At 38.2% G+C, this 27,614-nt stretch overlaps 2 protein-coding genes across 3 annotated transcripts in view; both read right to left on the bottom strand.

Annotated features, from left to right (window-relative positions):
* Positions 1 to 7,285: 7,285 nt before the first annotated feature.
* On the bottom strand, positions 7,286 to 9,191 carry LOC118773689 (general transcription factor II-I repeat domain-containing protein 2-like). Its single transcript, XM_036522727.1, is given in 3 exon segments — positions 7,286 to 8,110; positions 8,112 to 8,329; positions 9,164 to 9,191. Coding segments are annotated over 3 exon segments (1,071 nt in total).
* A 2-nt stretch (positions 9,192 to 9,193) lies between these two features.
* garem (GRB2 associated, regulator of MAPK1) overlaps positions 9,194 to 27,614 on the bottom strand; it is a 44,218-nt gene continuing 25,797 nt past the window's right edge. Inside the window, exons 3-6 of one of the 2 annotated variants that reach the window (XM_036521102.1) lie at positions 26,734 to 26,864; positions 20,187 to 21,365; positions 10,542 to 10,705; positions 9,194 to 10,208 (exon numbers count right to left, since the gene is read on the bottom strand). In XM_036521102.1, the coding sequence (XP_036376995.1) occupies positions 9,395 to 10,208; positions 10,542 to 10,705; positions 20,187 to 21,365; positions 26,734 to 26,864 (2,288 nt within the window). In that variant the 3' untranslated portion in view covers positions 9,194 to 9,394. The remainder of the gene's footprint in view (positions 10,209 to 10,541; positions 10,706 to 20,186; positions 21,366 to 26,733; positions 26,865 to 27,614) is intronic. The other variant, XM_036521104.1, reaches the window with a different exon arrangement.

Below are 27,614 nucleotides of genomic sequence, written 5' to 3'. Positions count from 1 at the left end.
ATATATACAATTATAAGTGAATATATATATATATATAAAATCCCATCCCCAGCACGATCCTTCAACGTTACAGCCGTCTCGTTGTCCGCGATGTTTTTCAGCTTTTTACCCTCAAAATTACCTGTGACGTCTACAGCTGCACTTCCTTATGGGATATAGTAGGCGAGGTAGACTGGTCTGATGCATACTGGCCATATTTTTCCATGAGAAAAGCAGACAAACATCATGCATTATTAATTTTGTTGTAATTATTTATTGTGATGGAGTGGAGGAACCAGGCAAAACCAACTGAAAAAAACAAGTGCTGAATCAAGTAAATTGCCATTATTGAAAGTTATAATTTTTAGATCAAAGACTCAATACTAATGTAGAAAATGTTGTCATGTGCATATTTATTTGTAAAACAATTAATTACAAAACATATAACAGATACATAGCTCAGTTACTTAATGAACGCAATGTCACATAATATAGGGGCAATTGCCCTGTCGTTAGCTTAGCTGCGGTTTAGAGTTTAACACGGTTTTAAACGCGCATGTTGCGGAAGAAGTCACGTGGCTTCTTAAGCCCTATTGCTGTGTCAACGGTACCTGTGGTTTAACCTACTGCTGAGGTTTAGCTTGATTTTAGTTGCGGTATCTTCAAGAAATTTCATATCAGCCACTAGAGGTCACTTTTTGTGCGTATTTGCTTAAACCTGACACTGAGGTGGTTTAAGGAGAGACTATACCATCTCATTTGCAGAATGAGACCTTCATCACATCACACAAACTGTAATAATATTTTGTTAATGTCTGCCTCCATGTAGGCCTATGTCGTCACTTACTTTGACTGTGTGAAATAAAAGCTATATAGGCATATCTCTTTATATAGTCCTATAATTAAGGTTTGCAGAGATAACTTTCTACATCTTCTTCGAAAAATTGTCAGACAAAACACGCTTAATCTGAATAGTGCATTCTTTCTTCATGACCAGGATTTTTTTGTGCCGTGCGGCACTGTCAATTTTCAAAAAAAAATAAATAAAATAATATATATATATATATATATATATATATATATATATATATATATATATATATATATATATATATATTATATTTATATACACATACACACACACACAAAAGTATTTGGACGCCTGACCATTACACCAACAGGGACTGTAATGACATTGTATTCAAATACATATACTTTAATATGGAGTTGGTCCCCCTTTTGCAGCTATAACAGCTTCCATTCTTCTTGGAAGGCTTTCCACAAGATTTTGGAGTGTTTCTGTGGGAATGTGTGCCCATTCATTCTGTAGAGCATTTATGAGGTCAGGCACTGATGTTGGATGAGAAGGCCTGGCTCGCAATCTCCGTTCCAGTTCATCCCAAAGGTGCTCGATGGGGTTGAGGTCAGGGCTCTGCGCGGGCCAGTCAAGTTCTTCCACACTGAACTCATCAAACCATGTCTTTATAGTCCTTGCTTTGTGCACTGGGGCACAGTCATGTTGGAATAGAAAAGGGCCTTCTCCAAACTGTTGGAAGTTGGAAGCATAGCATTGTCCAAAATGTCTTGGTATGCTGAAGCATTAAGATTGCCCTTCACTGGAGATAAGGGGCCTAGCCCAAACCCTGAAAAACAGCCCCATAACATTATCCCTTCTCCACCAAACTTCACAGTTGGCACAATGCAGTCAGGCAGGTAACGTTTCCCCGGCATCCGCCAATCCCAGACTCGCCCATCTGACTGCCAAACAGAGAAGCGTGATTCGTCACCCACAGAACACACTTCCACTGCTCCACAGTCCAGTGTCGGTGTGCTTTACACCACTCCATCTGACAAATCTATAAGAAACTTAGTAACACAAATGAAAACATAACGAACCATATAAGGTAACACGCATGCTACATACCATAACAAATAATTGTAACAAACAACATGCATTGTTCAGCCTCTCATTGGTTGAAGTCAATTTTAGGAAAGCTTCTTAAAGGTATCTTAATAAATACCCTGCATATCTGTTCTTCTTGGTGAGTACAGATACAAAGCTAGATGTGATCCAACCAAAATTGAACACATTCTGCAGCAACATCATTGTATTCTGCAAGATCTTGGTGCTCCAATGATGGACACCTTAGTAGGTGCTCCATGATTTGTGGTTCTGTACCATATGTACAAGTAAGATCCTGGTTGTCTTGGTATCCCCATTCGTGAAGGGACAGGACGTCGCACTGGAGATTGCTACACAGCTCGGCTAAGATGTTCTGTTTCGCAGTAGAAATCCCTTCAACGTTGGCAGAGATAAGTGCAGTTCTTAAAAAAGGTCTACGCTTACGTCTGCTTGCACTTCTGGGCATGATGTTGTTGGTCTACGATGTTCTTGTAGTTGCTGTTGTTGTGTGTGGTGGTGGTAGTACTGGTTGGCTATCCAGGGCCGCGTGAAAGGATGCTCGGGCACCCCTGTAATGGCCCCTGCATATCCGTTTAAAAAGTGTTAAAAAAATTCCTTTACTTTGCAAATTGGAATTTTTCATTTCATTCTGTGCTGTACCTTTCTGTAGGCATGGCAGTGGGTTTGGACAGGGCATTGATTGCACAATGGTGCATTGGGGGAGAAGGCATGGGTCTCTAAATCCATTAAGTCTTGATTAAAGTCTCCAGGTCTCAGTTGGTCTGCCAGGGTATTGTCTGTGCTCCTAAAATAAGCACAGACATACAGAGTAAATGGTAAAAGACCTGTCAAGCAACATATCTCTTATACATGACCATAAACTATTTTAAACATCTAAATCAATCTAAATCAGAGCCATGGATGGCATTTATCGATTTAAATTACGTTAAATGCTCATGACACATCACAGCTTTTGTGAGGTCTGTGTTCTAAACGTTATTGTTCATTGCACTCAACTCAACCTAACCTAAAAGTTTATTCTCAGTAATTTAAATCGATTTAACTAAATTTACCTCCGTTTTGTAATTTGAATTTTGTAACACAAGAAAGCTACAATGTGAAACATTTAAGAGAAAGCTTTGGGATTACTTGGCACTTAATTATTCAAATTGCCATTCTTGTTGATTAAACAATCTTATGCTGTAGCTTTCGCAATAGCACACAACTTTCAGACAATCTGCTGTGTCCCATGAGCATAATCATTTATTCTAATTACATGATTGGTGTTGATTATTCTGTGAATTATTTGTTTTATTGTTAATCACGGAGGATAAAGGGGAACAGGTTTAAAGTAATGATAGATTTAAAGGTAGTGTTCAGGCTTCCCCTGTTTTCAGCTCACCCTCCGCCACTGCTTGTAACGTTAACCAAACTATAACAACCTCATTAGTAATCAAAAGCGCAGCACTGGCTGGTACTCTACTCCTTTGTCAATGTGATTTCATCTTACAGCACTGGCTAGCCTCATAATTCGACAGCTTTGAAAATTAACAGACCACATTGCACAGATAACAATTGAGTTACTATATGTTGCTATATCAACTAACTTACAGTACTCAAGGTTAACTAGCTAAGATTGGCTAGCTAACGTTGGTCACCTCTGGCCTCCTTTTTTAACCCTTTCATGTCCTTAACAGAAACATCTTTGCTCACAAGGAGGGACTAGCCCATTGATTTTACAGAAATGATTCAAAATTCCTTAAAAGGCTTGGGCCGGCTCTGGTGACCAGTACAGTTCTGTCTGCTCCTCTCCGCAGTGTGTCCAGCATCCAGGGCTACCAGAGACAGACAGTCCGTCTAGCAGGAGAATATTGGACAGTTATAGATGGTAGTGAAGCTTAGACGAGGACCACACAACTCTTCAGACCTGCTATCTGCCTTCGCATAGCCCATATGAATAATTACTCTGTTACTAGAATTATTTATAACACTTAGCATAAAGCAACACATAGCTTAATGTGCTTTGAGTAATCAACTCATGCTCAATTACCTAAATTTAAAATGTAACATAATGCCGTTTTACCATGTCAGATTTCCGTAAGATACTTTCACATTTTCTCAATGTACACCTTCTAACAAAAATGTATTTATTTGTTAACTTAAACATTTAACATAACCCACATAGAAAATGCATGCTAAAACGATGAGATAGCTCAAAAACCCGCTTAAACGAGCCTGCTTACAATGGTGGCAATTTAGCAACCGACAGTCAATTTAAATTTTGTCTATTATCATTACAATTCTCATATACTCATGTTTGAAGCTACTATACTTAATACACAGCATATTACACCACACACATAAATAACCATGCTCACCTAGCAGGAGAATATTGGACAGTTATAGATGGTAGTGAAGCTCAGGCGAGGACCACACAACTCCTCAGACCTGCTATTTGCCTTCGCATAGCCCATGTGAACCTGTGTGTTCTCCTGCCAATGTATTTGTATGTTAAGATAGAAAAGCTTTATAAAGTGGTTAGTGCATATATTAGAAAGTGGTTAGGTGTTTATAGGTGCTTGAGTAATGTGGTGTTATATGGAAGAGGTATTCTTCAGTTACTGGTTCCTGGCCTAGTGGAGGAGTTTAAGTGTGTGAAGGTAAAGTTAGAGTTACAATTGTCAGGAAGTAAGTGTACTTTAGTTAGTAATCTGGTGCCAAATGTAGCTACAGGGAGGAAGTGGAACTCAAGGCAGACAGTATAAGAGGCACAGGCAGCTCTGAAGATATTGTGGGTAGGGTGCAGCAAGGAAGAGGGGGCCTTCCCTTAGCACAGGGGAGCCACTATGGAATAAGGTCCTGCAGAGAGGAGGAGATTAGCCATACAGCAGATACGGTGTCAGGAGCAAGCAGTGAGGCGTTCTACGGCAGTGGCTGAGTCGAAGCAAGGACAGTGGATGAACTGGGAGAGTGTAGAAAAGAGCTGGCTTAGCTGGAAGCACCTGTGGTGTATGGAGGCAAATCGTATAAGGTTCCTTATTGGGGCTACGTATGATGTGCAGCCATCACCACAAAACCTCAGTGGGTAGATGGGAGCACAGCTGGATTCCCCAGCTATTTTCTGGATTAGAACACTGAAGGTCACGTGTGGGAACAAGAAACCACAGTAAACCTGCAATAAAACTGGATTTGTGTGAAAAAATTTTTGTGATTACCAGCTCTGACCGCGCTCTTGTCAGCAGACTAAAATTGAACAGTTTTACAAGGCTGCGTAAAAAATACAACCTGACTAAAGGCAAGGCACAAGGCAAGTGAGGCATCTGTGGTGTATAATAAATAACTGTGTTGATATAAATGTCTCTAACCTCTAACAATTTGTACAAAAGTTGACATCATTTTGTTTTTCATTTGGAGCATTTCATTTTTAACTGGACTGCATTTTGAACTGATGTCATCCACAAAAATGCATATAGATAACCATAAAGAATTATCACAGAATTTAATGCGATTTAAAACAAAGTAATGTTATGACCTACTTAGCATAACCTAATTGTCTGTATGAGTGTGTGAGTGTGTGAGAAACCCAACAAACAAACTCAAATTTGGCACGAGGCAGCCCTTCCAGTCCAAGGTAGCCAAAGTGATAAGGTTGTCAAGATCATACATTCATTTCTGGAAATTTGTGTATGCATTTCTTGCCACATGAAATGTTTCATTAATGACATACAAGCACGATCCTTTTATAAATTACCAATGGATGTAATTATGTATATACATGAAAAGACTCCACCCAGTTATGCTGCTCCCTGAGGTTCAGGGAGGATTAAATATATTACAGATAAAACAATATGCATTTTATTTTATGAGAGATCAATAACTTAACTCCATGGGGAGGGGGAAGGGACTTCCTATATCCACATCTACTCTTGCCCAAACCCATCCAAAATATCAAATGATGTATATAATCCACCTAAACTGAACAGGTTGACAGCCTGTAGATGTGTGGTCTTGCTGTCCTCTCCGCACAGCCTTGGCCACAGTCTTCTGCATTGGCCTCCGCATCTACATCAGGTCACAGCTCCGTTTGCCGCCATCACACCAAACATAAAACCCTTACATACAAATACTGCTTCACCACACATACAAACAGAGTGTTAACACATTACAGCTAGATGGCCTCGCTTACCGCACTGCTTGCCCATTATGCTTCCTTCTGTGTTCAGTCTGCTTATAAGGGCAACATTTTCCCTGCTCCCACCCCTCTACCTCATCACACTCAGGTGCCACGGTGACTAGATGTTGATCCCACCCACATGCACTTGCTCCTCACTCCCATCCAAAATGAGATGTTTTACACAAAAAATAAATAAATAAATAAATACATAAATTGAAATTTTATCATGCAGGGACAGCTGAACACTGATAAACATTTCACCACTATGGGTATAGGTGAATTAATCATTTCCTCAATAGGTCACATGTTTTTATAGTTTTGAGGCAGATGATTTTGATGATGATTTGATCATCATTACAACATAACATTGCCATTTAGCAGATGCTGTTACCCAGAGTGACTTAAAAAGTGTAAATAATAATGTGGCACAAGTTGCACAAACAGGCCATCAATAACCACATATGAGCTAGCGTCAATGCTCACCTGGAGAGGTGTGTCTTCAGTCTACACTGGAAGATGGGAAGCTTCTTTGAAGGGCCGAGATGGACAGAGAATGAGAGGATGCAATATTGCGAGAGGGGGGTGCAGCCCCCTCGGTGTACAGTGTTAGGAAGGGCCTGTGTACGACGACGTGTACGTTCCAAAGGCTGATGGAAGATAAAGGGAGTCATTCTCCTTACCGCTCACTGGTCTAACAGCAGCTTTTTGAAGCAGATGGGAGCTGTCACCAACAGCCAGTGAAGAGAGATTAGGATGGGTGAGGCACGGAAGAATTTGGTGACCCTGTAGATACACAGTGGGCCAAAATTAAGAACTCGGTTCAACTCGAGGGCCGCACTGGTTCAATGTTTATTGAAAAACTGACTTGAGCATGTTTTTCCCACTCTCCAGATATGGAAACATGAACTTGAGTTTTGCTTAAACATATTGAATCTGGAACAAGCAAAGCTTATTAGTTATTGCCTATAAACACAGAGATCAACTTTAAAATAAAAAACTTTAAAATCAGTGGCATTCATTTCTTATATGTCTCTCTTTCTATCTACAGCTTTTCCAGAGTAATTTCCAATAAAAACATTTTTTCCACAGGCCAACAACAGCCAAAAACTAATTTCCTTCAATGAAAATCCAAACATGCAACTATGAATGGTCCATGCCCTGCAGTAGCAAGCGAAAAGTGCAAAAAGGAAACATACATTAAAGCTCAATTTGCTGCTCTCTGATGCACATTAGTCCAAGCCAGATACTTGGCATCTCATCTTAGATGCAATTTCATGAATGTTTGGGGTCAGGCTCTGAGCTGAGGAAATCCTCAGGATTGAGTGAAGGTGTTCATCAGTGAGACGACTCCTGTGTGATGTTTTGTTTATCTTCATCAAAGAGAAAAGTTGTTCACACAGGTATGTGCTGCCAAACATAGAGAGCATTTGAGCAGCTTGGGTACGCAGCTGGGGCGGTGTGTCGGGGATGAAACGTGGAAACTGCGCAGTGCCCCCAGAGTCATACGTTGCCTTGAGTGTGTCACTACACTGGAGTTCGATCAGCTCCATTTGGAGGTTGGTTGGTGCGCTTTCCACGTCAACTGCAAACGGATTACTGAGCAGTTCAAACCTACCTTTCTGGGCTTCAAAGTCGGCAAATCGCCGTTTGAAGTCGGCACTAAGTATGCCGAGTTTTTCAGCAAATTCTGCACTTGGGAACACGGCGGCAGAGACCTGCTCTTTCATAGTTTGGCAGTTTTCTTGCAGCATCTGCGTCTCCCACAGACGCAGCTTGGTTTTAAAAGCCCTCACTGCAGCGTACATGTCTGTGATCACACGATCCCGCCCCTGAAGCTGCAGGTTGAGCGCATTGAGATGGCTCGTGATGTCACACAGAAAAGCCAATTCACACAGCAACTTTTTATCCCCTTTTTATGTCCTGTCTTTCCCTTTGCTTTCCACGAACTGACAGATTTCCTCACGCAACTCTAAACATCTTTTCAGCACTTTTCCTTGGCTTAGCCATCGCACCTCTGTGTGATAGGTCACGTCACCATATTCGAATATCCATATCCAAATCCAACTCCTCCAGAAAAGACTTGAACTGGCGGTGATTTAAACCTTTGGCTCTTATGAAGTTAACTGCTCGTGTTATGGTGCTGATTACATGTTCCATTTTCAAGGCTTTGCCACACAGTGATTCCTGGTGTATGATGCAGTGATAAACTGTCAGCTCACTGGCGCAGTGTAGACCAACCAAGCAGCAGCATGAATAAGCTACAAGGGACTTAACTGTACATACAGGGCAGCAAGAAGGGAGTTGCAAGACCAGTGTAGTATATCCATTAGGCTATTCCAAAGAGGGCTGCATTTAAAAAAAAAAAAAACAGCAGCAACAACAATACGGGAACAGCAGTACACACGAAAACAAACAGATCACCAGCAACAGTAACATCAACTACCACAAGAAAGAACAGCAGAAAAAAAGAGAAGCAGGAACAATTACAACAGCAACAGCAAAAAAGAATGTTATAAAAGCAACTGTAGCAACTAAACAACAAGAGTGGCAGTGTAGCATCAGCTAGAAAACAGGTTGACAAACAAAAACATCAACAGCAGCAGCAGCAGAGAAAATACAGGAGCTGCACTGCAGGAGGAAGAAAACAAACTGACCCCCAGCAACAGCAAGCAGTAGCAGAAATAGCAAAAAAAAAAAAAAAAAAAATGCCACCAACGTAAGCAACAACACAGCAGTAGCCACTTGCTGTTTGCTGTGTTTAGGACATCAATGCTGTGGTCTATGGCCTAAAAATAATAAAACACCATTAGTACATGTTGGCATTCTGATGTCTAGGTGTCAACACGTTGAATGTCTGCATCTTCACCTGGAACCTAAAATACAAATCATACCATTTCCGATCAGCATTTCCTATACATGTCAGTTTAATTCACTGCACGTTTGTGCTTGTGTGATAATTTGTTGGAATGACACATGGAGGTAAATTGCAAGGTAAATTGCTTTTCCAAAGTCATGACACGTAAACATTCAAATGCACCTAATACCAGAGAAAATGTAGACTACTCAACCAATAGTGTTTTGTACATAATTTTATTTTTAATCTGTACAAGACTCAAAGGCCAAGTAGCTTTCCATGGTCAACATGTACCTACAAGATATCTGAAGAGTACGTTTTCATTATATTAGAATGTAGCAAATAAACACCCCTGTTGCACACACACTGTTAGTAAAACAAAAACATGACTATTGCAATACAAATGACAGCACTGCATATCATATCAACTGTATCAACAATGGGTCAATATCATATTAGCAGTGGACACAAAGTCATGGGCAGGTTACATTTTTGGCCTCCAGCCATTAATAAATTGCATAAGCTTCTTCACTTGGAGCTTGCTTAGTTTAAAATCTTCAGACAGAATCTCCTCTGTGAGTTGCAGAAGTAAATTGCCATCAATTTTTTCTATTACAAACAATGACACAATGTCCTCAGATAGCCCTATAAACCTCAAAGACTTGGATACCTCTTCGACTGACAGTCCAGAGAGATTGGTGGGTGGCTGCCATGGTGAGCTACACAATTGTGGCATAAGTTGAAGATGCAGCTCGATGGAGTTGACTGCGTTATCTTTTTGGTCCACTGAAGATTTCTGAGTTACCTCTTCTATCCCATCAACATCTACTGTCATCAATGTCACATTTGAAACTTCATCATCCAAATTCTGTACTCTTGGTGGCAGACACTGATTTATGCTCTGTTCTGTTAACAAATTGTCTCTGTACATTTCCCCATATTTGGTTGTGCTGATTGGGTCAATGCTAAAGGACTCACAGTGCTTCGATGACGTAAAAGTCTTTCCCCGCCCCTCATTCTCAAATACTGTAGTAGAATAACCAATCTGTGCGCCTGATGTTTTTTGCCGAGGATAGCTGTAATAGCTTCGACATTGAGCTGATAAAAACTCATCAATCCCGTAAGAATTTCCTCCACAAAATTCATTTGGCCACGACAGTCTGGAAGAAATTCTTTCAAATGTAGGACTCCTGAAAGGTGACAAGGTTGCATCAGCAGCATCAGGTACCAGCCATTTACAGGGGTAGCACATCTGGTTTTGTTCATCTGACACTCTGTTCTCAATTTCAGTGAGTCCCCTAAGGGGGAAAAACAAACAGTTACTAAAAAATCCAGACATGATGCATTCCAAATGCATCATATCTATATACTAGCTAGTAAAGAAGCTCTCAAAGAATAATTGAAATCACATCTCTTGCTTAAATTACATATAACTAAATCACAAATGAACAGTGGACACAATTGCATAACTTGATTGGTATTCTATCCTGGGTGATGCATATGTCAATAAGATTTTGGCATTAATATTTAAAATTGAAAAATAAAGATGAGTATTAAATTGCTGGAAGCCTTGCTACATTGTCCATATTTTTATCAAATCACATGTTTGGTCTGTAAAAAGCTTTGCTTACATATTGTGAAGCCCTGAAGAGTAGTATGAAAGTGTGGGGCTAGGACAGCGTGTTTGTTGTTGCTGGTGCTGCTTGATTGCTGAATTTGGAACAGAATTTGAGGTGGGTCTGGAGCTCCGTGGAGGGACGGGAGGGGCATTCAGAAGTCTGCATTCTGCTTTCACCTAAAAATAAAAGCACAACAGACTGATAAACTTTTCATAATAAGATCAAACTTCTGTAGTCAGGCATCCTATCTAATGCTTTTCGTCATGAATTTCAAACATAATATTAAAGCAAAACAAAAATTTAAAATTAGTAAACGCTGAAACAAAAAATGGAACATAATATGTATATGCGCACTAAGAAAAATAAACAGAAATAACTCAGTTAAAATATAATTTGGTAACTTGAATCAGGCATTTTGGAAATTAAACTGGAATCCATGTGGTACAAACTGCCAGGGTGAGGCTATGAAATTATACAAATCATACTAGTGTTGTTTTAAAACACTTATGCTGGTAGCTACAGTAGCTATAACAAACTGATACAAACAATTGGGTCGGCATGACTGTAGCCCTCTGGTCCAAGGAAGCCTTTCAGCAATGCTGTGGAAGCCAAGTTGTATGTGAGTGTAAAAGATCACATTTGTCATGCTTGAGTGATTTTGCCCTGCTGTAGAGGATGTAGAAGTGAAGTTAGCTTCATACAAAAGTGGCAATTCCAAAGTCAATAAATGCGACGATACACATCATAGAACTGAAAAATTTGTTTGCGACAAAAAGTTTGCGACATCTGTTATAATTATGCTACCAACCTCTACAGAATGCACACAAAACAAACTATGCAAGTTTATGGTTTTAAATGGAAAGCACAGTCTGAATGTGGGCATCTGCTTTTAAAAGCTGAGTTTTGTCAAGAGATTCTATAATTTGCACATCAAACAATACATTTTGTTTCAAAATTAAACAAGAAACTGTTATAAAAACATCATTAGCTCCAAATGTAGTCTAGCTATATTCCAAAAAAGATCTGATACCCAGCTAGCTAGATGTGAATCATCAAATGCATATATCATTGGATGTCAAACTAGGCAGCAAACAATGCTATTAGGTTACCAGTACAAGTAGCTAGCTAGCTAACATAAAACAATCATCTAGCTAATTAGCCAGCTGCATATACTGTACTGATATGGTTTGATGGACTTGGCTAGCAAGCTAGCCACCTCAGAATACCTAATGTGTTCACTGCTGTGTGCTGTCTCAAGACCGACACTGTGGCAACAAATAAAACAAAATAAACATTGCCTTAATTACGCTAATTCCAGATGTACAAAAGCAGCTGGATACACTAGACAGGTTAGATGAGCAATCAAGAGCACCATTCAACAGGCTAGTAAGTGAGCTAAACAGCTTGTTCTTTTAGGATCATAGAATAAAAGAATCATAAAAGAATTCTGAACACATTTTTATTTTTCATTTATCTTCAAGTATACCATAAGGAAGAGTTAACACACGTTTACGCTCTATATAATGTATGCTATATAGGCAATAGTGAGTAGTGAAAGAGTGTACAGCACCCCTGTATCTTTCTTCATATGTTCACATGATGCTCTTCTGTGAAAATTTCCCAGTACCACCCTGCCTGACAACAATTACATAAGAAATTGCGGAAGATTTCACATTAGTCACAATGTTCTTGAACCAAGTTTCCCTATAACAAAACACCGTGATTAGGATAAGACACAAAGAGTGATATCAGTTTGTGATCATAATGGCTGTCATTTGACAAGTCTCTCCAGGATCATTTAGCCATTCTACAATAATACCCCAAATAAAATTACTTTTATTGAATGCTGAGGAGAAAACTGAGGAGCTAGTGTAAATGTAATTTTCTGCAATTCAGAAAATGACTAGTTCAATATTTTTCAACACTAGTAGTCAATAGTAAATGTAAGAATATCATCTTCATCGTTTTATACTGCACAGTATTATCACACTGCAAGAGAATGAAAGTTACAAGCCACTGGAAGAGAGGTACTGACAATCAAATATTACAGACCAGCAGCCGGTTACACCAGCAGAGCGTAAGTTTGATCTTTACCTAGTTCAAATGTAAATCGGCACTATGTTCGAGTTTACGAACAACTAAAAGTTACACCGTTGCACCAAATCACATGCATTCAATGTAGACTTAAGTTATATCTTAAAACTTACACCTAACACTAAGTAGGTGCAATGTCTGCCATAAAAAAGTTATTAAATTTTAACTCCAACAGGCACTTATGCTCCTTGTGTTTGGCTAGTAAAATAACAATTTTGTCATGAGTGAAAGTCTTTTTTCTTGGTCTACATTGACCAGACATGGCCAAGCCTGAAATATATAATAACACCATGGTCCGTTATACATTGAATGAAAAGCGAAGCATACGCTAATGCTAGCTAACGGAGTTGACAGGCTAGCATCACATATTTTTGTAATCACCAACTTGAACAATACTACATTAAGGTTACGGCAATAAGTCAGCTAAAGGTGAACCTTGATAACTTTTCAACCTGAGGAACTAGCTAACAGTTTTAAAAGTTTGTTTAAATACTGAATACAGTTGTTCCATTTAAATCTGAAACAAAACCAACAAGAAATGAAACCCCTGGACAGATAATCACACATGCACTGTAAGTTGGGTACATGTGTGATTATCTATTTCAGATAGGAGGAGGGTGGAAAAGTAAATGGAAGGCCACAATATTGCATGTAATTCTAACAAGGTGATGGAAAAATGGTAATTCCTCCATTTTAGATCTATCAGATCTCAGTGCGGCCTTAAATACGGTTGATCATGCCATTATTTTGGGCCACCTAAGACGTTGGGTTGGTATCACTGGCATTACTCTAGATTGGTTATTATCTCATCTCTCTGGCCAACAATTCTGTGTCTCAGTTGGTGACCACATATCATTCTCAGCTCCAATTACTTCTGGAGTGTCTTAAGGCTAAATTTTAAGACACATTTTATTTTGTTTCTACATACTTCCTCTTTACACAAGCATAATATTCCTTTTCATTCTTATGCTGACAATACCCAGTTGTTTCTGTCTGTTAATCCTGGTCATTTAAAGAAGGCCTTCCTTACTTGTTCCATGTTTGTCTGGATCACATTAATTGCTGGATGACTCTTCATTTTTTACAGTTAAACAGGGATAGGACAGAAATCCTAACTGTAACGCTGCGCTCACACCAGCAGCGACTTTGTCACTGTATGTCGCCAAGTCACTGTGTCGCTGTCGCCAAGTCACTGTGTCGCTGTCGCCAAGCTGTCGCTTGCAGCCAGCTTGTGGGCGTTGCTAACGTAGTTTTGAGCAAGTGGGCTACAAATGTATTGACAGGACATGCACCAATTTTCCAAAAAATGTATATACTGATAAATATTATAAATATGTTATATTTTATACTTATTTATATGTTATATTTACATCGACTTTGCTATATTCATCATGGAGTTGTATGTTTGTATTTTCTTGAAGGCAGGCCTATTAGTATATCACCCAATATATGCGTGAACCCACAAATCGAGTGCATTCCCGCTGAAAAATGTTTTGGAGGGAATTTGGAGGAACACATCTGCCCTCTGGCTGTCGCTCGACTGAACTTTTTTTGTCGCCAAGTTGTGGTGATTTTGTCGCCAGGCGACTCGCTGGGCTGTGTCGCTCAGTGTAGCCCAGCAACCATTGGAAATGAATGACTTCCGGCCGCTTTGTCGCTGCCGGTGTGAGTGCATGGTAAGCAAGCAAGTAAGAAACTGAAAGTATCCATGCTAAGCTGGGCCCCTTATCTACAATATGGCACTGGTCTCCAGGAGTCCTGGGGTTATTGTTGAGCCCTCCCTGAATTTGCATACTGAAAAGCTAATGCAATTTTGTCAGCTGAAATATTGCCAAAATTAGGTCATTTTTGTCTCCTACAGACACTAAGGTCATTCATGCCTTCATTTCCTCTTGGCTGGACTACTGTAACTCCCTCTAATCCTGCCCAAGTCAACACAAATTGTGCAGTCTACAACTACAGCAGAACTGCAGGAAGACTGCTAAATTACCTCTCTGATTTTAAGGTTTTACAAATTACTTCTAAAGCAAGATGGGCTCGTGCTTTTAATCCCTTACTCTGCTAAGAGAAAACTGAGATCACTTAAAGTTGTCTTGAGTATTCCAGAATCTAGACTAGAACAAAGGGAGACACTAATTTTTCACTGAAGGCCCCTAGACTCAGAAACAGACTCCCTGATAATACAAAAACAAAAGTCTGACTTCTAAATCCATTTTGAAAATTTTTACAAATTACCTTTAATTCTTATTCTTTGTTTTTTTTTCTTTTTACTTTGTCTTTTTATTATGTTTTATTCTATTTTATTTTATCTTTATTTTTCATGTCTTGATTTAATATTAGTATTATATTAAATCATAATATCATTGGTATTAGTTTATCATTAGTATTATAGTTTATTAGTATTATATAATGGTTATGTCTTTTATTTATCTAAAAACAAGTAAACACTCCTTGAAACACTACTAATTTACTTCTTGTAGTGCAGTACTGCGATTGTGTATCGTGAGCTTTAAATTCAGGCCTAGAAGAAGGGAGAAGAGGTGACAAAACTGTACACACCAAAATCAGCTTTTCTCACTACCATAATTAGGGTTCTCATTACCATCACAGGCAATCAAATAGTGTGATAATGAGAATTGGGTGTTACGGTAATGAGAAGTCCCTAGCATTTTTTCAAACAATTGTGGCAGCCTTGATCATTTAGCATTTATACTTATTTAGCAAACTTTTACCATAGCAAATTTTACTTACATCAGTTTAGGCAGACCTACAAAATAATATAATTTAGTTTAGTAGTTTAGTTAACTTTTCCCAGATTTAAAATATAACACCATTATGGTATTGAACCTACAATATTAGGATTATTAGTATTATTATTATTATTATTATTATTAGTAGTAGTATTGTACTGTGGTTACAGAGGAAAGAATACATTTTAGAGGTATAAATGAAAAGAGACAAACTCACCTTGCATCCATCTTAAATCTTCTTCAAGATGCATCATGGGAGAATCTTATTTAAAATGTCCTTGTTATTTTGACAGCAACAAAACCAAGACTAACACATGGTCCCAGATAAAAGAAATATTTTGAGCAAAACTATCATGAGAGAACATTTTACTTCAAAATGTAAAATGTACCACTCTTAACAATATATTTTTTATTTCAGTGAAATAAATGATTTGTTTCTCAAATTATATGCATGTATGTACCTAAAATCAAACTGCAGACACATTATTGTAATGACATTTTTGGAAAAAAAATTAAAATTGTTAAATTACAAATTTTTGTTAAATTACAAAAAAATTAAGTTTACAATCATAAAAAATGAAATAAAGTGAAAAATTAGGCATCATGTTCTTTACCAATATACAACATTTTTGTAGTTTATTTATGTTTAACAAACTTAATCACAGACATGGTTTATGGTTGGTTTTGTGGGAATGACCCAAATGCAGATCCCCAGGACTCCATTCTCACCAGTGGAATTTGCTAAAATCCTTCAAGTTACACCATTTGACAAAACATGTCTGCCCTCTGTAACCACTATTTAATGAGGAGTAACCAACATGCAAAATCAGAAATTTCCAGGACATAAAAGGTATTCTAAAGGGTAAAAATCAATACAAATTATCTACCAACATAAATAAAATAACACAGTAACATATGTTTCAGATGTAATACTCCCTTCTAGCAATAATAAAAACAACTGAATTTTTGGAGAACTATCAGGGCACAACATCAGTTGCTCAAAATCTTAACTTCTTCCTCTTGATTAGGCTTGTACAATAAACCGTATATCTGTTACCACAATAAAATGGAATGAAAAAGAAATTTCATACCTAGGTTTGACCACTGTTAGCTCAATCAAAATATGAAATGTTCATCTTTCAAACACAACCCAATGCATCAATGCAGACATGACAAAATATTCAAAAATATATGCTTCAGGGAAGGATCAACATCATCAAAATGATGATACTTTATAGTTCACTCTTGGTAGTAAGAGTACTTTTTGGTTTACTGCAAACCAAAAAATAGCCTGATAACCTGTACAAAAAGATCGAAGGATTGCTGCTTGAACAAAAAATCCTTTGGTTGGCCAAAACAGAAAGAAAAAGGAATCCCTGGATTAAAGGACATCTGGAGCAATACAAATCCAGAACATTACTTTTTTACCATTTGCAGATCTAAGAACTCTCACAGCCTCTCTCATGTATAAATAAGAAATGGAACTAATGACTACAACATACTAAATACCACAGCTTACAGAAATGTTGGGCACTGTGCATCCCAAGTGAGCAGGAGACGTGAAGGTTCAGTGAAATAGTTAAACAAATGTCAGTATCTCTCCTTCTATTTATATACTCTAGGACCTATCCAATATACAATTAACAGCACAAAGAAAACCAAAATAAAATATTGTCAGTTGAGCTCTGTGTTTGGTTGTTCTGTGTGGATGTCAGGATGCTTAAATACAGCTCCAGAATTACAGGAGTCACTGTGGGACTTGCTGTGTGAAAATACTTGGGGTTAACATATGTGAGTATTGCCTTGTCTCTGCTTGTTAAAGTGACAGAGAGACTCTGGACTATCTGGCAAATGGTGAGCGTCTCCATTGTCACTCAAACTGGTCTGAAACGTCACTGACAAAGATTTTATTTCCTCAAACAAACCTGTCCGGGGGGGGGGGGGCATGCCAGCAATGACATGCTAAAATAGGCGCAACTCATTTAGCAAATGACACACGACGCTGTCCGAAACAGAACTAATGACTACAACATACTAAATACCACAGCTTACAGAAATGTTGGGCACTGTGCAGCATGCCAGCAATGACATGCTAAAATTGACATGACGCTGTCCTCCCTCTATATGCCAATACTCAGAAGAAAGAAAAAACCCTAACTGTATGTCATGCAAGTTGAAGTTAACACATTTATAAATGAAAACACAGATATACCATGCATCATACTACACGACCAAAACAATACTTGATTAACTTTATTTCTGTCACAAGTAGCCTTGTATAAGTGGAATAAAGAAACCAAGCTAAATGTTACTCTGAGCTTATAAAATGAAGACTTACCGGCAAAGCATACTGTATATATAACAATATTAGTCTAATATTAGTGTTTTGTGCAAATAGCGACACACAGTTAAACACATTTTGCCCTGTATCATAACCTTAAAGTTTATAAACACTGAAGCTAACACTTAAATGGTAGACTAAGACACAGTACACGCCCTTCTTGATCAGACAATGACTGCAAAAATGCAGACATTTCACTTGACAAACTAGCTACGATATTAGTTACAGTCAGCTATAGACAGTGCTTAACGTTAATGTTTTAATGTTACTTTACCACCAAAAATAAAAGCAGTTACTAGTCTTCTAAGCAAATCTCTGTGGTCTGTGATTTCCTGTTGTTCCCCCTTGCTGATACAATGCCTTTAAATCACCCAATGCATAAACAAAAATACAACATACTGGATGATCTCCACAGTTATGAATTAACCACAACCAGGTGGGATAAAACTTAAGTAAATAACAACCCTCTCAGTGCTACACAATGCAAACCACAACCATTTCAGCAGAACTTTAATTTGCAATGAAGACCATTACCTGTGGAAAGCCTCAGTCCCGTCTGGCTAAGACAGGCCATGGACAGAACTGAAGACTGCATTTGCTATGTTCCTGTGCAAGTGAGGAGGACAGTGATGCAAGCCTAATGTAACTGCTGACTTCAAAGATGTGGTTAAAAGGTCTAAAAATGCAAAAAGTGCAATTAAAAAATAAAATAGAATGTTCATCTAAATGTTCTACTACTAATGATTCTTACCTTGAGTGTTCACCTTCTGGTATCATGCCCAAACATAGACATGGCCCTAACTATAATTATTTTTTTTCAAAGCTTAAAGTTAAGACGTATTTCAGAGTCAAATAACCAGCAAAACCATCTGGCTTGCTACCTAATGTTCATATTGTTGAACGCACTTTCATTGTTCACTTAAATAAAATATAGAAGACTTTATCTTTCTTCCAGAGGTTAAATATCACTGGTTATATGCCTATTCAAAAGCTGCTTCTTCCTTTTATACTCAATTCTTGTTAGCATTCTCACCATTTAAGTCATACTTTGGAACACTTACACCCAATACTTTCATCGTAATTCTGTTTGTGAATCGAAGACATGGACAAACAATGAATCACATCAGAAGGTGAAATCAAGTACAAAACAACTGTCCATCATGATTATCTTTTAGTAAGTTTTATCATGCTTTTTCATATCTGGTATTGGTGAAATTGGAAAAAAAGGTTTGGTGTGTTCTTTTGCTTTTTCCCCTCAGTGTCTTGAGGTAACACATCTCACACCGATGAACATGGTAGCTACTTCAGAATACCTGGCAAGCTAGCCAGTCATACCATCATACAAGTCAACCACACTGTATCAGTACAGTATATTCATCTAATTAGGTAATTGTTGTACGTTAGCTAGCTAGCAACATGTACTAGTAACCAAATAGTGTGGCTTACTACCTTGCTAGACACTAATGTTATATGAATTTTATTATCAGATACTGTAAATAGCTATTGAGCTAGCTGGCCATCAAATAATATAAATGTAAGTAGTATCTTCATAGCTAATGATGTTACTCTAATGAGATAGCATGGTCATACTTCGTCACAAGATACCAAATAGTTTACCTGTCAATATATTTATCAGCACAGGTGGCTTGTTAGCTAGCTGCTTAGACAGACAAATAAGGTTTAAAAACATGGATGACACTGACATTTCAGAGCATTTATAGCTGAAATGGGTACAAAGGGTGTGGGTTCTCAATCCCTCATAAAACATTTAAGTTAGAGCAGTAAATTTTAACAATTTAGCCAAATGACAACAGATAGGAAGCTAGATAACTAGCCAACATTAGTTAATTAATGGTAATGTTTTATCAGTGATCCTCTTGTCGCTTACCATGGATTAGCTAAGCAAGCTACTGACAGGCTAATTAAATCAGACATTTATTCTCATCAATGTATTTCATTTGACTGAGTGGTCAATGTGTCGAGCAAAGTTGTATGAATATTTAATCTAATACAGAAACAACCTTTGTTAGTAACGTTGGATTTTTGTGTACACATGTACCACTTAAACGGCAATTTTTTTTTCCCTCAAGTGGTGTACAGTTCATTCTGAGGTAGTTTTGTACACTATGAAGAACACTACCTTTGTGTCTTCTGGTAGGAGGCCTTTCAAAATGGCTGCCACTAAAAACAGTAAACTATATCGGGAATAGGGGGCAATTTGGGACACAGCTTTTGTCAGCTTCAATTTCACATAATAAGACCATCCTTGAAGGGCTCTGGTCACTGTTGACATTTATCGTAAGAATGAATAATAGAAATATTTGAGGACCATGAACAAACAGCCCTGGATGGAGACTGATAATTATGCAGAAGTCTGAGAATGTCCTTATTAATGTGAATGAGAGCTATGATGTGCAAATGTAAATTTGTGAAAGAAAAGCAAAGCACACTTATGATTAACTTTCTACTTACAGCATCAGACTTTGGAGGCACTGGAGGTGGAGGTAGACAGATTTCAGAGATCATGATTGAGCCTGACATGCTTGTTGCAGGGTAGTGTAGAGTGGCAGTTCTACCGCCATTACCATCACACTTGCTCTTTTCCATGGCTGAGGTAGTGTCCTCCCTGGGTAATCGATGCATACCATGGTCTAACCACAGCTCTTCATAGTGAAAATCTGACTTGAAGCCTGCAGATTGGCCTGGGTCCTGTGCCAATTCAGGGAACAGACCATCACTGTCAATGGACACAGAGTGTACAGAGTCATGTGGGAGTTCTCCCCAGTCTCCACACAAGCTCTTATATCCCTGCAAGTTGACCTCACTGTTTCCATGCAGGTTGTTCCCATACACACACACTGAAAGTCTGTGGAAGGACTGGGTTAGCTCATCCCGGGCATAGGTGAGGGAACTGGGAACATGATTATGCACAGGACAACTGCTGCTGCTGCTCCCATTGTTGGTGGTTTTCTTGGGACTTTTAGCATCCTCATTCCAATCTGACTTTACATCCCGCACAGCACGTGAATAATCATCAATGTCAAACTGCTCCTCGCAGAAGCTGAACCAGCGGTGTACAATGGTGTCCAAAATCAGCTCATTCTGCAGGAGGCCTTCGGGAATGATAAACTTAGGCATGGCTAAGTGAAGGGGGAAGTGGATGGGGATGATCTTGTTGCTGCGCAGCACACAGCAAACCACTACCGTCTTAGTCTGAATATTAACAAGCTTATAGCGGTGACCCTCTCGAATCAAGTGATGGTCGTGCTGGTTTCTGGGTGGGGCGCTCGGCACGGTGACATTGACAGGCAGGCGCGTCTTCTCCACAATGCTACGAATGGTGTGCTCCCCCTCCTGCATCTGTAGCTCCAAAGGGCTGCGTGTGCTGAAGCGTCCTTTGCACTGAAAAGGTAGGCTTACACTCTCATTGGTTCTGTGATTCATGCAGATTAAGCATGGCATCTTGCCATGGCCTAGTTTGCCCATGGAGTTTAACTTTCCAATCTTCTTGAATATTGTGTTAAGTCTGGACTTTTCCTTAGCGTTTTTGGCATATAAAATTTCTGCCTGTCCCATTAAAGTTAGCTCATCCCCTGTGTTCAATGTTATATTATAAACTTCAGTATCCTCATTGCATTCACCAGAAGCCACCTGTAAATAAAGAAAGGAAAAAAAATCAGTTTAGGTTTTACAATAAAAAAGTTTATAATATAAAGTGCGTTGCCATAATATACTATATTGTACCTAGCCTCTAAACAGATGAGTGGGCTACTAAAATGAATATAGTTAGCCACAGCAAACCAGACTGAATGCAAAGATAGCATGTAATGTGGACAGCCTGTTGGCTAATTTTATAGAAACCTCTATCCATACTTGATAAATGCTTATGCATGTTTCCCTTCAAAATTATGAACTGTGAATTATGAATTATGGCTGAGAAGGTACTGATCTGGCTTTTGATTCCCTTTGGAGATTCCATTATGCCACATGTACAGCACTTTGTGACAATCTTGATTGTAAAAATGTGCCACAAGAAATAAAATATGATTGATTGATTGATAACTACATTCATACCCAATCCCCATTCTGTTTTGTTGTGCTCACCCTCACCAGATTCAAACCTTAGAAATATACAGCAATGCTTTGCAGCAGTATAGGACAGTCACTTTGTGAGGAGAACACAAGGAACAGCAAAAAAAAGTCTTATAATAAAATTCAGGCTCTCTTAAATGTTTGGGCCAATGCTGCCACGCTGGAGCAGCTGATGTCCTCCCAGCAGAATGAGTGTCTGCTCGCATTGGCTCTCTGGAGCTGGCTAAGTCTGGGTAGCTAAGAACTGCAACACTGTGCTGGAGAAAATGATTAAAAAAAAAAACACAGGGTACAAGAAATTCAAGGATCACAACAACTGAAGCAGTGTGGAGTGGTATTAGTTTACTTTTCGCACTATAACTAAACATGCTACAGATGTTCCTTCTGCTTTACATCTATATAACAGTGAAAACAAAGTGGACACCAGGATATTTACAGAAAATACTGAAAGGACCGAACACAAGTAAAGAGGACATACTGTACTAAAATATTTGTACAAGCTGAAGTAAAATCCTGTTCAAGTCAAAGCAAGTCTCCAGAGAGTAACTAGATTGTGGAATGACTCAAACAGCACTTTCCAGTGCTGGCCTAAGATATGAGCACATACATTCAAAAGTCTTCTGAGACATCCTGAAGTTCTTCACCAGCTGCTCTTGAGTAAATCTCAACCTCCCTATCAATCAATGTGGATGAGCCCAGACTGTGTCTGGGAAATCAGGGGTACTGAACAATTAATACATAATATCTTTATTTATACAGCACTTTTCAAGCATACAGTACAACGTGCTTCAAAACACAGGGACAGTTAGCTAAAGTTAAAAGAAGAAATGTGGAATATAAAAAGATACAGAAATATGAAAAATTATGTATTTAGGTGCCAGACCATGTAGTGCCCTGTAAGATTGGAAAATCTACTCTAAAACTCACAGGCAGCTAGTGCAGAAAAGTTAAAATTGTGGTAACACATGACCTCAAATTTGTCCTAGTCAATAGCCTTGCTGCTGAATTTTGAAGTATTTGAACTTACTTAATGTATTACAAAATTGTTTGGGATGTAAATTTGTCTGTATTGTACATTAAACACCATGACCCACATACATTTCCCCCAAGGTTTCAATAACACTTCTGCAGTTCTCCCAGAGGATCACTGATTCATTTCCTCCTGTTTGCTCAGTTCTTTTAATACATCTCGTTCACTAAATCTCATTCAGTTCGTTCAGTGTGTTTCCTTCTCTGGCCACAGGGTGGCAACATCACAATACTCTGTCATTCAATTTCAGATACCCCAAATCTAGATGACAAATTGTGTCATTATAACACAGGGCAGACTTCATGCCATTTAGTTTCTGCCAGAGGTGTAGATGTAAAAAGTAAAAACATAACCACGACAAACAATATAACGTCACTGTATGCCTTCCCTTCCTTAAGTCTACGAAATGTATAGCTACAACAGTGAAGATCCTAAATGATGGTGGTGATTAATGACGATGGCGTCGTGGAGTGAAGACTCCATGAATAAATATATTGACAGACTTCTCCTGTTCATGTGAAATACTGAAATAATAAAAAACCACAAGTAATACGGTAAAATTTGTAGATACAATCACAGCATAGTTATGTTATACATCTAAAAATAATGCAGGACATTGATTCTATAATAATCTAAATGTAGTGACTATCTTAATTATTAATTATCTTAAAATGACAGTGGAGACTTTTTACGGCATGATTTTTCCATAAAAGAGGACTTTTGCCATGTATTAAATTGCACAGTATGATGACAAATGGAGTCCCACTTGGTCAGAGAGGGAAATGCACTGAACAAACCAAAAGAGATTTACTGATTGAGATGTACTTAAAGAACTGAATGAGAGTCACTGAACAAGATGTACCAAAAGACTGAACTGCAAGAACTGACCAAATCAGTAGTGACTTAGTGGACTGAGAGAACTGGATGGACAAATGAACTGCAGGCACTGAAAGAGAATCATTGTACTGTGTACTGATTCATTTAGTGATTTTCGTTCAATGACTCTGTTTGGCAGTTCTGATTTGCTGCCTCGGAGTGCAGCCTGCTTCAGTGCTGAGTGAAATGTACAAATCTTTTACAACAGTGGGCCAGTCCAAACCGTATACTGAAAAGATCTGTTCAATATGATTCCTTCATTTGCAAACTGAACAACACTAAATGATAGTGACAACTAGTGACATACATGACAAGTCGCTGTCAGATAAGGTGAACTATTACTATTTTATAGCATTTAAAGCATGTATGCGTGATTGCCCTTTGTCTGATATAGCTCCCTCAACTCGACATGTCTGTGCTAGCAAAAATGTGTTTGTTGTTAAAAAAGGTTAGCCAGCAGCAGAAACAAGCAGCTCCAATAGTTCTCAATTTTATTTTATTGTTTAGAATACCATTTCCATGCATACCAAAAATCCATCCTTTTTCTTCTGTTTAGCAGAGAAGCTCAAACCAGTTGGAAAGGAAACTGAGTCCCAACAAGGCCACAACCATCTCTGCACCGGCTCTACTCGAACGGGACAGTGGAAAAGGCATAAGTCTCTGGAAGTCCCCAGCTGCCCACTGTAAGCACCAAAAAGGCAGCGCTTGAAGATATCAGGGGTGCCCCCCCACAGTACCACAGTAGTCCTCAGAGAGTGATCCACAGAAGTTTTTGAAATAGGCCGTCAGCTATTCTGCGTGTTCCCCCACACAGCTATACAGAAAGCTAAACTCTGTTCACAAACAACACGTGAGATAAGATCACCGTCTACTCTGCCTACACACACAGAGAAAATGGAGTAAAACTCAAAGACACAGATAAACTGGAATACTTAATGGCTGTGTAATATTACTGTATAATAATGTAACTGTAAAATGTTATAATACCTTGATATTTAAATAATTAATGCATGTATGCATCATAACAGAAACACATACAGGTACAGCTAGTTGCAAACTACACTAAAAAAAGCAGCAAAATGAAGACAACCAATGTACATAGTGTTGCACTGAACAACATATTGAATTCCATGTGACACAACATCCAAAGCTACACAAGGCTCCAGCTAGCTATTCACTGGAATGGACAGTTAGGGCTGTACGATATGACCAAAATCTCATATCCCGATATAGGTCATTTCATATCTCGATAACGATACATATCACGATATAGCACATTTTCTGTGAATAAATAGTTCATATAAAATGACCACATGGAAAGGCCTATTTCTTATTACATTTTGAATTATATACTCGACAAATAAAAGGTACCTACTCACATTTGATTATTTTTTTCCTTTTATTTAGAACCTTTGTGCAAATTTTCAATTTACGCTCTGTGTACGTATGCGAGTCAATGGGAAGTCCATTCATTCCTATCGGAACCTCCGTGATCACCGATCTGTTTGCGAAACTCCTCCTTCCATTTTTTTGGGTCCAGAATTTGCCTTTGAGTGCGGTGGAAAAAATTAACTATTGCGGTGGATTTCGGAGAGACTGCATGCACTGTGTGCCAGGAAATTAATGGCATTGGAAAAACGAGTTAGATAATGGGCTATTTCCTTCAATTCCACACATTAGTGAACAGATGACTGTCTCTAATAGTAGCTGGGTATCCCCTTTTAAGGTTTAACATCTGTTCAAAATATATCTTGGTTCAATTAACACTGAAGTCTAAACAGTCATGCTACAGCATCTTCAAATATATTTGTTATATCCTCAAAATTCCTCTAACACCTGCTATGGCACTTAACATAACATGATGTTATGTAATGTCTGTCTGTATGTATGTCTGTATGCACCAGGTCTGCATTTTATGTATTTATATATTTATTGTGCATTTTATTGTGTATTGTACATTTTTATGTATTTATTGTGTATTTTATTATGTATTGTGTATGTATGTAGTAGCTCGGGGGGTCATTTCATCTTCTATGTTTTCTCTCTTTTATGTTGTATAATGCTCATGTAAAGCACTTTGTGACCTATGTCTTTGAACAGCGCTATACAAATTAATTTTACTTACTTAATGACCCACTATCGGACCTTTATGATTTGGCATTGCAACCTCTCTGCATGCAAGTAAAGACAAAAATTAAAGAACATTAAAGAAAAAAAATCACAACACCAAGAATTTGTGTAGAGTTTTCACTGTGAATTAAGCAACTATATTTATTTGTTTCACAGAGGTGGAGAGGTGGGGTATTAGGTGGTTTTTATCCGGTTAACTGTTCCGCCACCAGAAAATGTTTGAGCCACTTTAGCTGAATATTATGCAAATAGGTGACTGTGCTGTAAGGTGGTTCTCCAGAATGCATCAGTGGTAAAAGTAGGGTGACTCTACAGAGCTGGAGCAATTATTCTCATAACCAGTAACTGATGATGTAATGGTATCTGGGAACAAAGTCTTAAATGTAGACCCTTTTGCACCTAAAGAGAACCTGCTTGTAGATTAGGAGTACAACATTTTTCCTCAGGGATCCAATTAGAGAATTTGGCAGCTCGCTGGTAATCTTTTTTTTTTTTTTTTTTTTTGAATAACGCTCTTCTCGATATGGGAAATACTTGGCCTACAGAACTTTAAAAAAAAAATCCCAGTCTGAAATTTTGTGTTTGGAAAATTATCTATAGAATATTACACCAAACTATAAACAATAATAATACATGCAATACATGTTCTTCTAGTCATACTTTAAATAATTTTATTTTTGAAATTTAAAAACTATAAGTAAATTCATAACAAACTTCAAAGGCCACAAATGTTCTATGGCACACCAAGGTGTAATGTAATTTCAATTTAAGACATAAATTATAAATTTTAACTATGTTCATGTTAAATCTAGGGGGTCACACTATTTCACACAGAATTACACAGCCTCATTGCAACCACTGGAACAGGACATTATAAATATATACACTGACCTTAACATTGAATATGATATCCTCCATGACATAGACACGTTCAGGAAATGCCTTAGCAACCTCCTCCACACTGTTGAAGTACTGAACTGGCTCCTTCATGTCTCTGTCCTGTTCTAGCAGCTTAAATTGACCTACAAGGAAACAACAGCGGGGTCAGAATTTTTAAAACATTAAGTTAGTTGACAAATGTATGCTTTTTGTTTTCACTGACAGTGGGAAAGTGGGACCCTTTGGTGCAACCATCCACTTGTAACAAAAAAGATGTCTCATGCCTTATAGCAATGACTTCCTAACCTCTGGCTGCAGTGGGTGAGGCCAGAATATTACTATCAAGAGGTTATATAGAGCTAGCATAATGCACTCTGGTTATGGAGATTGCCACAGTGTGATCTAACCAAATTTTCAAGCTACTTTTTAAACAATTATCCCTTGGCTTTGGCTCAGTAATTTGTGATTTTTTTTGTGAATTTCATATACACAGTTTAGTGACAGAAAGACTAGTGTCTAGTGGTTTTTGGTCTCTCCTTTCACAACGATGCCGTGTGAAAACTTCCCATCAGCCTTTTCCATCTTAAGTCACACTCCTCTCAGCATTGGCAGAATAGAGAAAAACACGAGAATTTATCTGTACTACCTCCTATTATGTTGGACCAATCTTTCTGTTATATTACAAACTATGCAAAGGTATTCACCCTTGGAGAAATTATAAATTATATAAAATTGTATCTATTAATACTTCACTTATACTATGGCTGTGTATAGCATATTTAGGGCACTCCCAGCAAAATTGTACAAGTTCTACATAAATTACTATTATATGTGAGCAGAACAGATGATTACTGAAGAACTTAAGAAAGAAAAATAAATAAGAATTTTTAATT

The sequence above is a fragment of the Megalops cyprinoides genome, chromosome 2 (genome assembly GCF_013368585.1).
Source record: "Megalops cyprinoides isolate fMegCyp1 chromosome 2, fMegCyp1.pri, whole genome shotgun sequence".
Taxonomy (NCBI): Eukaryota; Metazoa; Chordata; class Actinopteri; order Elopiformes; family Megalopidae; genus Megalops; species Megalops cyprinoides.
Note: the sequence above shows the minus strand (reverse complement) of the source record. Positions and strands in the feature narration are given on the sequence as shown.